This window comes from Drosophila obscura, unplaced genomic scaffold (assembly GCF_018151105.1).
Source record: "Drosophila obscura isolate BZ-5 IFL unplaced genomic scaffold, ASM1815110v1 contig_1, whole genome shotgun sequence".
NCBI classification, from domain to species: Eukaryota; Metazoa; Arthropoda; class Insecta; order Diptera; family Drosophilidae; genus Drosophila; species Drosophila obscura.
The window spans coordinates 4,307,893-4,321,867 of record NW_024542679.1 but is presented as its reverse complement, the minus strand read 5'-3'; the positions used below and the strand labels follow the sequence as shown (position 1 = coordinate 4,321,867).

General features: G+C 42.9%; 5 protein-coding genes across 7 annotated transcripts; all 5 read right to left on the bottom strand.

The window, feature by feature from the left end:
* Positions 1-75: 75 nt before the first annotated feature.
* On the bottom strand, positions 76-4,742 carry LOC111071535 (protein lethal(3)malignant blood neoplasm 1). 2 transcript variants are annotated; one of them, XM_022362939.2, is made up of 6 exons: positions 4,458-4,742; positions 4,283-4,391; positions 2,512-2,655; positions 1,379-2,455; positions 979-1,041; positions 76-909 (listed from the first exon to the last, which is right to left on the bottom strand). In XM_022362939.2, exons 1-6 carry the CDS (start codon positions 4,488-4,490, stop codon positions 206-208), a joined length of 2,130 nt encoding a protein of 709 aa, XP_022218631.2. In that variant the 5' UTR covers positions 4,491-4,742; the 3' UTR covers positions 76-205. The 2 variants fall into 2 exon arrangements, with proteins under 2 accessions (XP_022218631.2, XP_041449072.1); XM_041593138.1 differs by having other exon boundaries at positions 2,264-2,455; positions 4,458-4,739.
* A 2,435-nt stretch (positions 4,743-7,177) lies between these two features.
* Positions 7,178-10,091, bottom strand: LOC111071521 (larval cuticle protein 65Ag1-like). 2 transcript variants are annotated; one of them, XM_041591721.1, is made up of 3 exons: positions 9,905-10,091; positions 9,775-9,841; positions 7,178-7,452 (listed from the first exon to the last, which is right to left on the bottom strand). In XM_041591721.1, exons 1-3 carry the CDS (start codon positions 10,012-10,014, stop codon positions 7,321-7,323), a joined length of 309 nt encoding a protein of 102 aa, XP_041447655.1. In that variant the 5' UTR covers positions 10,015-10,091; the 3' UTR covers positions 7,178-7,320. The 2 variants fall into 2 exon arrangements, with proteins under 2 accessions (XP_041447655.1, XP_022218618.2); XM_022362926.2 differs by lacking the exons at positions 9,775-9,841; positions 9,905-10,091 and adding an exon at positions 7,583-8,138 and having other exon boundaries at positions 7,178-7,519.
* Positions 8,231-8,744, bottom strand: LOC111071520 (endocuticle structural protein SgAbd-6). The gene is made up of 2 exons (XM_022362925.2): positions 8,560-8,744; positions 8,231-8,486 (listed from the first exon to the last, which is right to left on the bottom strand). Exons 1-2 carry the CDS (start codon positions 8,697-8,699, stop codon positions 8,300-8,302), a joined length of 327 nt encoding a protein of 108 aa, XP_022218617.1. The 5' UTR covers positions 8,700-8,744; the 3' UTR covers positions 8,231-8,299.
* Positions 10,092-11,098: 1,007 nt separating the features above from the next.
* Positions 11,099-11,644, bottom strand: LOC111071559 (larval cuticle protein 65Ag1-like). Its single transcript, XM_022362971.2, has 2 exons — positions 11,496-11,644; positions 11,099-11,435 (listed from the first exon to the last, which is right to left on the bottom strand). Exons 1-2 carry the CDS (start codon positions 11,606-11,608, stop codon positions 11,246-11,248), a joined length of 303 nt encoding a protein of 100 aa, XP_022218663.1. The 5' UTR covers positions 11,609-11,644; the 3' UTR covers positions 11,099-11,245.
* A 1,301-nt stretch (positions 11,645-12,945) lies between these two features.
* Positions 12,946-13,527, bottom strand: LOC111071561 (endocuticle structural protein SgAbd-6). The gene is made up of 2 exons (XM_022362973.2): positions 13,296-13,527; positions 12,946-13,235 (listed from the first exon to the last, which is right to left on the bottom strand). The coding sequence occupies exons 1-2, from the start codon at positions 13,439-13,441 to the stop codon at positions 13,046-13,048; spliced, it is 336 nt and encodes a 111-aa protein (XP_022218665.1). The 5' UTR covers positions 13,442-13,527; the 3' UTR covers positions 12,946-13,045.
* Positions 13,528-13,975: the final 448 nt, after the last annotated feature.

The window sequence follows — 13,975 nt, the reverse complement described above, 5'->3', positions numbered from 1 at the left end:
GAAACCCTCTAAGAATTTAGTTAATTTAAGGCAAAAAAACTTTCAACAAAAATAAAAAAAACGCCCAATTCAAAACGGTATCCGTTCTTATTTGTTAATCTCTTTGTCTTTATTCAAAAAATAGCAAATTGTTATGTACAGCAAGGGGGGACGGGACAAGAATCTACACTCGAAAACGACCGAATCCCTCGGATTTGGGAGGCGTTCACTGCGCTTCCTTGAACCACTTGAACTCGTAGTGCTTCAGGGAGTTCTCCTCGGGCAGCACACTCTTGTCATCCAGTTTCTGCCAACTGATATGCGGCTGGAAGCCAAACTCGTTCGCTATGTACTCGACGGTCCGCCGCACTGCATCCTCGCCGATGGCAAAGTAATTTCCCTCTTTATCGCCATTCCGACTGCCCGTTTCCTCGTGTCCGTTGTAGTCCAGAATGTACTTGAACTTGTACAGATCTCCCGATGCTGCATCCGATGCACTGACACCAGACCCGCTTCCAGCTGGTCCGTTTCCACGGTATACGGTTCCTGTCAGTCCACTCCCACCTGCAGAACCACCATGTGGCAAGGATCCTGCTGGCAAGCTTGCACCTCCAGCTGCTGATCCAGCGGGTCGACTTGCAGTCGATACAGCTCCACCAGATACTCCTCCAAATCCACTCGGCAAGCTTCCACGTGATGCGCCACTCTGTGGTGCACCTGATACGCCTCTATTTCCTGCATTTCCTTGAGGGAAGCCCCCACCTGATGCGCCACTCTGTGTTGCACCTGATACGCCTCCATTTCCTGCATTTCCCTGCGGGAAACTTCCACCTAATGCGCCACCAGCTACGCCTCCATTTCCTGTATTTCCTTGAGGTAAGCTTCCACCAGAGACACCTACAACAGCGGGGTTTCCACCGATCTTAGTTGCTGTGGGGATTTTAGGAGAACAGAAGAGATTTATTGGCTTCATTTGTATTCAACCCCCAATGGACTTACGGGCTGCATTTCCGGTTGGTGAAAGACCGCCTGCTGCAGAAAGTCCCGTCTGCGTTGGTGTATCTGATAAATGGGAAGTTGATGGGAATTTTTTTAGTAAGGACACAAACCTCCACTCATTGTAAAATGCACGTAATATTGCTTAGTTCTAAAAAAAATCGTAGAATTACAATGTAACTTCAGCGCCACTGTGCCATTGGCTCTTTAAAGAAATTTCCACCCACTTTACGCTATATTTTCCGATCTATATTGATTTTCCAATCGTTTGAATGGAAAAAAAAACTAAGTTTTAACCGCTATAGCTTGATGTCTACGTATCGATCGGATTTAGTTTGAAAATATTGATATTCCCTACGAAAATAGCTTAGATCTAAATAACATGTCCCCTTTTCGGGCTTACTCAAGGGATATCTCTGGTGTGGGCTCTGTGTGAGTGTTGTTGGTGTGTGCAATTGTTGTTGTGTGCTCTGTATCGGTGCTGGGAATTGTGCGAATTGTGTTGAGGGTTGTGCACCCAATCCGTATATCTGTCCAGCAGCAGGATGCGCGGAAGCAGGGCTGGAGAACGTGGCAGGATGCGTCTGCTGCACAACGTTACTGGCCAGCGGCACAGTGGAGTGGCTAACAGCGGAAGTGAATGGGGAACTCTGCTCGCTGATTGGACCCACGGAAAAGATTTTCACCTGATTTGCGGGTACTGTGGCGCGCGGAACAATTGGCTGATCTGCCAAGGCCAGGGGAGCCTTCCCGCTGGAAGCGAATTTACTGGCTTGCCTCACAGCATTCGCATCCAGTTTGATGTTCAACGGGTCAAAGGTCGCCGCTGGCTGCGTGGCATAGCTAAAAGCGCCCGGGGTTGACGCAGAAACCTTTTCAGCCGTATTGATGATGCCCACATCGTAGTCTACTTTTGAGTTACTGCTCGGAGATTTTGAATTCTGCATCTGACTGATCACGTGACCCGTGACGGCGGCCTTGGAGGTGGTGTATGTGGTCATGGCCAAGTCGAGACCAACTTTTATGCGCTTGTTGAGTGGCCTTGGGTTTGTGGTGGGTGCATATGTGTGCTGGGTGCTGGTGATGGTGCTGGTGTCGGTGTGTGTGTTAGTGTAGGAATTGATGTTGCTATTCGTATTCGTGTTTTGCTGTGTTCCTGCTGGACTCTGGCTTTGGCCCTGTCGCGTGGCCACCTCTATGGTCTGGGCAATGGACTGCAGGAAGGGCAGCTGGACATTGAGTCCATAATCCTGTGGGGCCGCTTCCAGCCGACTGGGCGTTAGCTTACCTTTCTGTCCAGCGGCAGCCAGCGGTGGCAGCGGCTTGGAGAGCGTACGAATCTCAGTTTTGGGACTGCCCACGGCTGGGGACTTCTTCAGGAAGCAACCCGAGCAGGCCTCCGTGTTAAAGTTGTACTTGGGCAAAGCTGCCGGCGGTGGTGGGGCTCTGGTTGTGGTGCTGGTGGTGACAGCGACGGTCTCTGGAAAGCACAATGTAAGTGGCAGCAATTCGTTCAGCTTAAATGTGGATACTCACTGGGCGCGATGGGTCCTGCATAGGGATAACTCTTCATTGACAAGATGCGAAACTTGCCCTCTTCGTCGGTGGCATAGACCGTCACATGGTAAATACCATCGGCGGTGATGAACCCAAACTCGCCCATGACAATGCCTCGTTCGTCTGTGAATCGGGAAACGAGATTAGCTGAGATTCCTATACAGAATCTTTTATGTTCGTTCTTCGAATATGAATGCGAATTTGGCGGCGATCCGTGTGTTTTAATTCGTTTCATAACCTGCCCCGACAGCCCCATAAAGATTAAGATCTAATAAACTGTATCGATAATGATGATCATAACTTTTGAGCTGGTTTCAAATCCGGCGACTAGTCGCCCCCAACCCTTCGGCACCTGCCTACGCATGAAAATAGATTTTATGCTGCGCAACATTCTTAAAGATTATACCTAATCTTCCCCCTGAGAGGTGTGCCTGCCAGTCATGCATCCTGGCCAGCTACAGCCACAGACACAGCCACCCACTCGTTTGGTTTGGTTAACGTTATTCCGAGTTTGTGGCCTTTCGGTCTTAAACTGGTTTTGGATTTGGCTCTGGATCTGGCTTTAACCTGTACTTGCTAACACGTTTGAACGGCTTTAATAAATTGGCTTTCGCTTGTTTGTTTTATATTTGGTATATGGCATCGTGTCACTTTCGCATTTGTCACGATCGATTTCAGTTGGATGCAAAAATAATTATTATTCTTTTGTGCCAATAGATGGGCGTTTGAATTGTTCATTGAATTAAGCCGAATAATGGAAACTATTAAATACAAATCAATATAAATTAACTACACTTTTATATCAGCAATAAAAATAAGTGTCATCTGCATACTAATATCGAATTTAACAGGGGGGCGACACGCCTTAAAGTATGCTCGAAAACGGTGTATTAGAAAATGATATCATAGATGTTTGATAAAAGATGTTTGTTGAGGAACTCAACTTCCAACAAACACATCTCCCCCCACACACACACACACACACACACGAGCAAATCAACAACAAGTTCCCCCCCGAGAGTCGAAAATCGATGAAATTTGGAATGAAATTCGAATTGTGGACTCAACTCTGGCATTTTATATGCCAGAATTATACTTATAAATATTGAAATGTGGTCGTTTTTTATTTGTTGTGAATTAGCATTAACTAAAGAAAGAAAAACCATAAATAAGGCAACGCTTCTGTGACACGGCTACATGTTATGCAAATGGTTCGAGTTTCGTTTTCGTTTTTCTGAAAACTTTATTACCGATTCAGCATAGAAATAAAAATCATAACGACCATGCCATCATATACACAATGAAATGGTCTTCTCCCATCCAGACATCCGCTAATTGCTGACCGTCCAATGGTGACGTTGACTGTGGACTGTTGACTGGTGCGAGTATTTCAATTGCCTGGTGACCTGTCGCTCAGCTGCAGCCCCTGCAGCAGCAGCAGCAGCAGTTACAGCAAACGAAACTTGTATTGTGTGTGGCATTGCACAAACCACTCGGTAGTCGGTACTCGGTACTGGGTACAAAAGTCAAATGTTATTGCCTTTTTTTGGCTAATGCTGTTGCACTTGCAGCGGCGGCTGCATTCCTTGCATCTGCCACCAGCCGTCTCTAACGACCATTGGGACGACAATGACGCATCTCTATTTACATATTTCGGTTTTGGTGTCAATAAATGAACGCACAGAAGTCTACGTGTGGCTTATGGCTAATGGTTTAATTAGCGTCATTAGCCCAGCTGTCCGTTACTCACCTCTCTGCTCCGCCCGATGCTGCTGCTCATCGATGGTGAAGCCAAACTTGTAAGGACGCACTGTGGTCACGGCACCCAGGACATGGCTCAGACACAGTGCCAGCAGCAGCTTGAAATGGATGCGTTTTTTAATAATTAAACATAATTCGAATTGTATCGTATCACTTTCACTTACAGCACAAACAATGGCCACTGATTTAAGGCTCATTTCGATTCCGATGCTTGACTTCGATTTGTATTTAAATTAGACACAAACTTATTTTATTTTCACGCCTCTTTAGTATACGATTATCGACTGCTTTTGATCACGTTTAAAAACCATAAATAATTGGGCATATATATTATTAGTATAAATATTTTGAATTTGCAACGAAGAACGAAGAACGGCGGACGCGTTTCTCACGAGATTTTTCGTTACGGAGCAAGCGTCACAGAATGGAACACACCCCACGATGTTCGGCAGCGAATTGACAATGTTGATAATATTAGTTAAACATTATAAAACATTAGAAGCGGACGTAGACGCTGGCCACTGCCTCTGCCTGTTGGCTCGCTCAGCTGGCTCTCTGTATTGGTAGTATTCTTTATTTGTGTGCGTCTGCCTAACACCGAGGAGAACAGCCAACAGCCAAGAGCCAACAAGCCTCTTGAAACATCATCCAAGCCTGTGTGTGCCTGTCCACATAATAAACGTACGGTTATACTCGTATATAATATCAAGCACACTGCATGATTATTTATGTGTTTATTTAAATCATTTGTCATTTATTTCTAGAATATTATATGCATAAAATGGGGACCCCAACCCAAGCAAAGGCAATGAAATAGTTTACAAATTAGCTAGAAACCAATTTGTTCAAATAACTTCCTTAGTTCTCGCGATGATTTTTGGCTCTTTATATGTATGCTTAAATATCAAATGAAAGGCATTCAATAGTCGCTATACTGTTCCGTTTTGAACCTAATCATGCGCGTAGTCAGAGGGTATTGAGCTTCTTCAGATATCTACCTAATTTGTTTGTTCAACTGATTCATTAATTCCCAGAATAAATGGATAATGCTACTGCGTTTTTGTATTCAGAAGTTATATTTCACATGTTCTCCCCCCTGCTGTTAAGCTACGCCTCTGACGGTTTGCTAATCGTAAATCATTGATCAATATTTGGTTCTTTCAAGACATTTTTGGCTAATTTCCCATTCGGCATGTGCCGTTCTATAAAATGCATAAATATTTATCGCTTGACACCTACAAAACGGAACGATTGTGGGTTGTAGATTGTGGGTCCAGCTACAGCAATCATTTGTATTGACTATTTGTTGTTAATTATGCGACTCGTAGGCCACTTGTCGGCCAATCAATGGGCAGGCAGCCACGCAATCTGATTGATGAGCAAATCTGAATGCAATGAGGAAGATGTTTGCACTTCAGGGTGCACATTATCGACCCGCAATCGCAATTGCAATCAGTGACCAGCGTGTCCTCTGCCGGATGCTGGCTAGCAACCAATTGTAATTGAAATATTGCCATCAAGTTTGGCAATGACTGATGATGTGCGCACAAATTTGCATATTAATTGGCATTACTGTTTCTTTTCAGTGTGAGAGCATAAATAAATAATTTGCATGTGGCACGAGCTGGCACGAGTCAATAAGTCACGCTAGCAATAATTCAATTGTAGCCCAGAAGTATGCCAGAAAAATTTCAAGTTTGTTGTCTCAGTCGTTCGATTTGCAGAGCCAATTAAAAGCAAAGCCTGGAAGTGCGCTACGCCGTCATCACAATCTGCAGATTGGATACCAGAAATTTGGGGCTAAGCTTTTGCTTATGGGTGGGGAAAAGAGTAAAACGACGGACAATGTACCTATTAACACAGCAAATAGATTGGAACACTTATAGGGTGGTTACACTAGGGTTGAGTTATTGATTGAGTTATGGGTAAAACTCAGTGTTTTTTACATGGGAAAATCATAGGAGGACAGAAAGTTAACTTATGGTTTCACTTCAGTTTCAGTTATGATTGTTTCATATGTCGAATATTTCAGTCGTGTAAACTATCGCGCCAATCAGCTGTCAGCCACATTCTAAAGTTTGTTTGGTGCATATTTTTATTTTTCTGTCATCATTTGTCATCTGTTTTTGTTTGTTTTAACTCAAATAAAATTGTATAAAAAATGCACACGTAGCAAATGCTTTGCCCATCTTTTGCTTGCACACCGGACAGTTGGGACATGCAAACATTGAATTCAATCGCGATATGCAAGACTTGCACATGACAAGCCCACATGCTGGAGCCATTGGGCTGCGTTCGGTACAATTTTCCTTGCACACGGAACATTCCCATTAATTTAATTTGTCGCTTTTCAGACGATGTCCCAGTGAGCTGCTCAGGCACTTCTTGTTCATCAGCGTTTGGCACGGCAACAGCGTTTGCCTTCCTTTTAAAGATTCATCACCATTTTTGTCCTCATGGGCTCGTCCGGATCGTCTGCTTTGGTCGTTGCCCATCTCAACGCAAAGCAAAATACTTACAATATAATCCTTTTCACTGCCAGTAGTTGACTGTCTTCTGTTGAATATATTTTTATATGTAAATTATAAGCCTGAAATCGTATCACTTAGGGTATCACATAGTCGTAAGATTATTTACTGTGCTGTGTTAAGTTTCTGCTGTTGTTCCTGTGGTAACATTGAGGATGTAACGAATATTCCTATGTGTACTCTCCATTGCCCCTATAATCCTCAATATTGATCTATATTGCCTCTGATTGCCTGTACAGCTAATCAGCCTTTAAAGCTAATTCGATATATATTCAATCGTCTGTAATATTTCATCTGCAGTTGCACAACATTTTAGTTTCTGGCAGTGGAATTTAAAAACAGAAGTTTTTTATATACTCATTTTTCTTTAATGTTCAACAAATTGGTGCTTTTGACTTAGATCCTTTTCCTTTTCAATGAAAGGTTTGGAAAATCGGTTTGAGGCAAGTAACAAGGGACTCGATGGCATTAAAGCTGCTTGGATTGGAAGCAACTTAACTTATGCCTCGGGGGCAACGGGCAGATGAGCGCCCTGGGGCTGGAAACCGTTCTCATCAGCGATGTAGGTGACCTCGTAGGTGACGCCATCATCAGCGATGAACCTGTAGGATCCCTTGACGGAGATGGCCTCCTGCTCGGTGCCGACGTTGTTCAGCTGTCCCACAGCATCGGCGGCTGATCCATCGCTGGTCTCGAATCTATCCAAATTGAGTCATTGTTAGATCCTGCTGGTTGATGTTTTGCTATTTTTAAGGACTTACGCATATTTGAAGCTCTCGGGTCCAACATCAGATTCGGAGCGGAGGATTGTCACATCATCAACGGGGGCGGCGAGGGCCAGGGCGAAGAGGGCAACGAAGACAATGAGGAACTTCATGGTGATTGTTGGTTTGTGGTTTTTGGTCTGCGGTTCTCGAAGAGTTTGCGACGAATGGTACCAACTGATGGCTGCTGGAACCCTTTTATAGTTCGCAAGCTCTTCGCGATTATTCAAAGTGCGGCGGCGGCCGAACTAGTCAAACATGTCCAAAACATAATCGGCAAAGTCAATGTTAATTTGTTGTGTCTGGTCTGGTTTTGGTTGGCGTTTGGGTCTTCGTTTTGGCTTGGAGTTTGGTCGTTTAAAAGCCTAATACGACGATAATATATGCCATGCTGAAGATTCAACTTGAAAAGAATCGAAAAACATAAATATTTCATTATTCAAATTTACAAAACACTCTTTTTTTATTTGTCTAGTATTTTTAGTTTTTTTTTATAAATTTTCAATAAATCTGTAACAAAGCTCCGCACAAAGGAGTTCCAATGACCTCAGAGAAGAGCCACAGATATTTAAAATCGTGTGGATTCTGTTGCCTAAGCTTTGCTATTCTGCCAGCTTAAACCGATGGAAACAATGATCATTGGGATTTTGGATTTTAGGAATGCTCGCTTTATTCAGCTTAAACTAGCGATGGGATGGCAACAGAAGATCGATCCTAGGCCACCAGTCGGAACTTTGGATGATAGCCAGTCTCGTCGGCCGTGAAGCTAATCTCGTATTTCTTGCCATCAGGAGCCGACCAGCTGGTGGTGCCCGTCACAGATAGCGCGCCATCCTCCTCGGTGGCGCCGGGCTTTACAACGCCCTCCTCAGTCCGTGATATGCCATTGCTGGTCTCGTAGCTGCAGTTGCATTAAAGAAAGTCCACAATTAGCTGATTGACTCCCACACATCTCCCCTTGCAGATATACTCACGCGAAGGAATACTTATCCACGCCATTGTTCTCGCTCTCCAGCTTCAGGGTCTCCGCCTGGGCATCGTCTCCGGCTGGCAGAGCCAGGCAGACACCTGCTGCCAGCAGTATAATCAGACACGTACTAGAATGGGAAAGCATCGTCAGTCACACTTAGCTGCACTTAACTGAGCTGTTGATCGATTGCTGGGGCCCTTTTATACGGGGAGGCGGATCGTCAGAACTTCTAGATAATGTCCTCATCGGAAAAAAATTTCAAAAAAATCGTACGAATAGTAATAAAAACAAAGGAAAGCGAATCAAGAATAATGAAAAAATTCAATAAAACACATTTTAATTACAGATTAACACTTTTCATACCCAACAACCAGGGTGTAATCGGCTAGGCAGAGTGTGTGCAACAAAATCGCTTTCTCAAGCCCTTGCAAGAGAGAATATTCCATGTCATCATATCTGTGTGCCTATTCGGTTATAAGAGTACTCAAAATCAGGATATTCCTACCCTTAATCCACCAATAGAAATCTTATATTTTAACTAATATTAGAAGCGAGCGTGTTCCCCAGTCGAGAGTCTTTTAGTTTTGCTATTGATCGTCGTGCATTGTGTTTGTGCCATTGTCATTTCTCATATTATCATCGAAAGAATGAATATACGAGTATGTACATGTATTTTAGTATTAGTATCAATTAGTAATCAATCACCCGACCGTAAGACGTTCTCAAACTTATTTCTTGCACCTCAATACTCGTATTATTATTTAGTAGCTTCCAAATCAAATTTATTATGATGCAATATAAGCAGTTTCGATCAAATATCAATGCCGCTTGCAGATCTATTCCCATTTACCATTTGAGATCTCCAATTTCAAACCTATTGGATTGCAAAACAACAAAACACAATTCTATTTAGTTTAGGTACTCATTTTTCTTTAATATTCAACAAATTTTGGGGGCTTTTGACTTAGTTCTCTTTCCTTTAAAATAAGGATTCGAAAATCGGGATTGAGGAAGTTTTTGGGGGAGGTAACAAGGGATTTGGATGGCAGGATAGCTTTGAAGCTGCTTGGATTGGAAGCAACTCAACTTATGCCTCGGGGGCAACGGGCAGATGAGCGCCCTGGGGCTGGAAACCGTTCTCATCAGCGATGTAGGTGACCTCGTAGGTGACGCCATCATCAGCGATGAACCTGTAGGATCCCTTGACGGAGATGGCCTCCTGCTCGGTGCCGACGTTGTTCAGCTGTCCAGCCTCATCAGCGGAGGTTCCGTCGCTGGTCTCGTATCTATCCAAATTGAATCAAAGTTAGATTCTCCTGGTTGATGTTGAGCTCTGTTTAAGGACTTACGCATATTTGTAGCTCTCGGGTCCAACATCAGATTCGGAGCGGAGGATTTCCGCAGGGGGGGCGGCGAGGGCCAGAGCGAAGAGGGCAACGAAGACAATGAGGAACTTCATGGTGATTGTTGGTTTGTGGTTTTTGGTCTGCGGTTCTCGAAGAGTGTGCGACGAATGGTACCAACTGATGGCTGCTCAAACCCTTTTATAGTTCGCAAGCTCTTCGCGATTATTCAAATCGCTGGCAAACTGGTCAAACATGTCCAAAACATAATGTAAAAAGTGTGATATTAGTTTTGGGTTAGGGCTGAGGAGTCGTTAATAGTCTATGATACTCACCATGTATAAATGTATTTCCCGCCATGCCGTTGAGGCAGATGGTGTTCTCTTGTTGTAGTTGCGCTACCACTGCCAGGGCACTTATTTTCATTGAATTCCATTTGCATACATAAATCTAGTTAAGTTCACAAAGCAGGTGGTTATTTATGTGTCTGTGCTTCATTTAATAAAACTCTTTTACACTTTTTATACAAAAAAATTATAATAGAAGAAAAAGAATTAATTAGCAGATTTTATAATTTTTTTGATTTTTTTATCTTGAACGTGAAATGTAATCATAAGGCGTGCCATATCCAAGATCCAAGAAGTGATCCGCTTGTCAAGTGGTCGCAAATCAGAAATAAATTATTTAGAAACATTTTCACGCCAAAGAAAAATGAAAATTTGTCCCGACGTGGTTCAATAAACTCATACAAGTACTGGTAATAAATTATCAATAAACCAAATTAAATTAAATAAATTATACATTTTTAAATTTTAAATTATTTATTTTGCTCTTAGGTCTAGGTATCTGAAACAAAAATAAGTAGTCAGAGTTGCCCGACTGCCTTTCAACAATTCACAATTTCCTCTGCCAAAAAATGTCTGCCTATGGCCCATACATTTGTAAGAATTTGTATATGAGCTAGTTAATTTGTATGTAAATAGTACACAAATATAGTATTCCATATGAATTCCATATGAACTGAATGGCTCAGTCATTCTGCATAAATAGGCAACATTTTGTAGTATACGAGTATCTACATGTGGTTAAGACAGACACTTTCATTTGGAAAGTTCATTTCTTCACCTAAAAGTTTAGTTGCTCCGCCAGAACCACTTTGTATAAAACCAGGATGTATTTAATTGAAAAGAATTTCAGATGTTAGGTATTCATTATTTTCTTTAATATTCAACAATTGACTTAGATTTTGATCCTTTCGAATTTGTTCGAAAAGATAAGATCGCTTTTGGGATATTTTTTGGGGATATTAACAAGGGATGCAATCAAAGTTGACTTCAGCGGCTTAGCTTAGACAACTGGAATATGAGCGCCGGAGGGCTGGAAACCGTTCTCATCAGCGATGTAGGTGACCTCGTAGGTGACGCCATCATCAGCGATAAAACGGTAGGATCCCTTGACGGAAATGGCCTCATTCTCGCTGCCGACGTTTTTCAGCTGTCCCTCAGCCTGGGCGGATGTTCCATCGCTGGTTTCGAAGCTATCCAAACAGGTAAAAATTAGAGCTGATCCTTGATGCTAAACTTCTTGAATGACTTACGAGTTGCTGAAGCTCTCGGGTCCAACATCGGAAACCTGACGGAGGACTTCCACACTAGGGGGGGCGGCGAGGGCCAGGGCGAAGAGGGCAACGAAGACAATGAGGAACTTCATGGTGATTGTTGGTTGTTTGTTGTTTGGTCTTCGGTTCTCGAATGATACTTAACGATGGTTTCGTCTACGCTTTTATAGTTAAAAAAATATTTGAGATCTGCCGCTATTATTTAAAGTGCAGCAGCGGAACTAGTCAAACATGTAGCCAAACATAATTGACTTGATATACGAATCGATCAGAATACAAAAACCAAATGCAAGCCAAGCTGTGCTTTTGTTGCCCATTCTCAGTGGGCGAGACATTCCCCCTGGCCGATACATTAAGATGACATAAGATTAAGATGGAATAAGGAATAAGAACCACTTATGGCTGGAGGCTGAAGGGATCCTTTTATAAAGGAACAAATCCCTGTTTGAACATGTTAAAAATGTTTAAATAATGTTAGAGTTGTAAAAGTTACATGGATGTACTTGTTACATTGTTACATAATGTACTGGTTTCCATAATGATGTAGATCAAAAATAACATTCAGAACCTACAGAACCAATCATTCCTAGTATGGGAAAAACGTGCTAAATGTAAGCGGCGGGTCAGCAGAAGTTAAATCTGAGCTGCCTGTAATATATATGTAAATCAAGCAGACACATTTATGCAGATCATGCTCAAGCCTCAATTGGGCATGGGCATGGCAACTACGTCAGCAGCTGAAGAAGCGGCAGCAACAGCAGCAGCAGAATCATAGCAGCCGCAGTCAATGCGTTCAATCGGCATCGGCATCAGCAGCGGTTTAGCCCAAAACTAGTTTGATCATTGTCACTTTTTATTTTATGCATATTAATGCGATTATTGTTGGGCTGTGTTGTGTGTGCTATATGTGTGTATCTTTGGCTGGTATATCGGCGTATCTTCCAAATTTCATTAGCATCGCATGAAATTTAAATCAGCGCCAGAAATTAACCTTCAGAAACTTCGTTTTCATTCGTGGCCTGGCCAGATCGCTCGCATATATTTCCATATGCGCGGCTTTAATTATGTATTAATTACAAAGAAAACAAAAACCCAAACTAGTTTCAACGTGCCAAAAAAATTTGCAAATTTCAACCATACGAAGGTCAGCCGGACGAGACAGCAAAACCGATGCCTGCTTAGCCTATGCCCAACGTTGTGTATGAAGAATATACATAGGGAGAAATATATATCAAAGGCTATACAGCCCGGCCCAAACCTTCATTTGCGTCATACTTTTCTTTTCAATATGCTCCAAACATGTTATGCATATTTTGCTACACAAAAAGAAAACGAATCTTATGATTTGCATAGCATTTACATTGATCCGGGTTCAAGAAACGCTGCTAATTGTAAGAACCATTTTCCAGATCCAGCTCAGAGATTTAACATGATTACTATTATTAGGATAGGATATTTATATATGTAGATATTTTACAAAAAACGAACGAACAAATACTGTTTAAGCTTAGCCACAAAATGTGCCACATTTAGTTGTGGGGCAGATGGTCGCCCTGGGGCTGGAAACCGTTCTCATCGGCAATGTAGTGGAGGGTGTAGGTCTGGCCATCGGGCGCCACCCAGCTGACGGATCCGCGCACGCTGAGAGCCTCCTGATCGGTACCAGCGTTCTTCAGCTCAGCCTGCTCCTGGCGTGTAACACCATCGCTGGTCTCATAGCTGAAATAAGGCAATACGTATGAGCTCATTTAGTATGTTTTTTCTGCCCAAAACACTCACCCAAAGTTGTAGCCATCGGTGCCAATGTTGTCGTTGTCGTAGCGCAGAATTGTGGCCTGCTTCGAGTCATCCAGGGGAGCTGCACTGATCGAGGATACGAGAACAAAGGCGCACACTGCCAGGACACAAATGTTGATAGACTGCATATTTGTATATGGTTTTTCTCGAGTTTTAGGAATATCCTTTGTTAGGTTTGCACTGCTCGCTCCGGTAGTTATCACAATTAGGTGCTAAAGAGTTGTGTGGCGCCCTGTAATAAGCGTTGAGCTATTTATAACAGCCGCGCCAGCTCCAAGTGCTCCCCACACAGACCCACACATAGAGAGCCATCGATCCGTGAAGAAAACCCCACAAAAGACTCGTACAGAGGTGGCCCATAACAAACACCTAAAATCCATCCACCCATACGCATATAATTGAAGGCAAGCGAATGTTTGCAAGTGTGCTGGTGAGTGAGTGTCTTAAGCTTTTAATTGAACAAGCCACCAACAAACAAAAAAAACGAATATAAAAACCCATTAGGCATTTGATGTGCGCTCAAATCTCATCTCAATTGCCTCGCCACGGGAGCTGGAAGCACCAAATGGAGATGGAGAGTGAAGAGCTGAGATCGGAGATCGGAGATGGATATGGCGATGAAGATAAAGATGGGGCATGATGGAGCAAGTGATAATGAAATG

Bases quoted from the DNA above. Each gene is read 5' to 3' on its own strand.
- LOC111071535 (XM_022362939.2), bottom strand. From the start codon at position 4,490: ATGAGCCTTAAATCAGTGGCCATTGTTTGTGCT. The intron at 2,656-4,282 runs GTGAGTAACGGA...CCCGATTCACAG, and splicing joins GCATCGGGCGGAGCAGAGAG to ACGAACGAGGCATTGTCATG. The intron at 910-978 runs GTAAGTCCATTG...AAATCCCCACAG, and splicing joins ACCAACCGGAAATGCAGCCC to CAACTAAGATCGGTGGAAAC.
- LOC111071521 (XM_022362926.2), bottom strand. From the start codon at position 7,698: ATGAAGTTCCTCATTGTCTTCGTTGCCCTCTTCGCCCTGGCCCTCGCC. The intron at 7,520-7,582 runs GTAAGTCCTTAA...CAATTTGGATAG, and splicing joins CCCGAGAGCTTCAAATATGC to ATTCGAGACCAGCGATGGAT.
- LOC111071520 (XM_022362925.2), bottom strand. From the start codon at position 8,699: ATGCTTTCCCATTCTAGTACGTGTCTGATTATACTGCTGGCAGCAGGT. The intron at 8,487-8,559 runs GTGAGTATATCT...ATGCAACTGCAG, and splicing joins GTGGATAAGTATTCCTTCGC to CTACGAGACCAGCAATGGCA.
- LOC111071559 (XM_022362971.2), bottom strand. From the start codon at position 11,608: ATGAAGTTCCTCATTGTCTTCGTTGCCCTCTTCGCCCTGGCCCTCGCC. The intron at 11,436-11,495 runs GTAAGTCATTCA...CTGTTTGGATAG, and splicing joins CCCGAGAGCTTCAGCAACTC to CTTCGAAACCAGCGATGGAA.
- LOC111071561 (XM_022362973.2), bottom strand. From the start codon at position 13,441: ATGCAGTCTATCAACATTTGTGTCCTGGCAGTGTGCGCCTTTGTTCTC. The intron at 13,236-13,295 runs GTGAGTGTTTTG...GCCTTATTTCAG, and splicing joins ACCGATGGCTACAACTTTGG to CTATGAGACCAGCGATGGTG.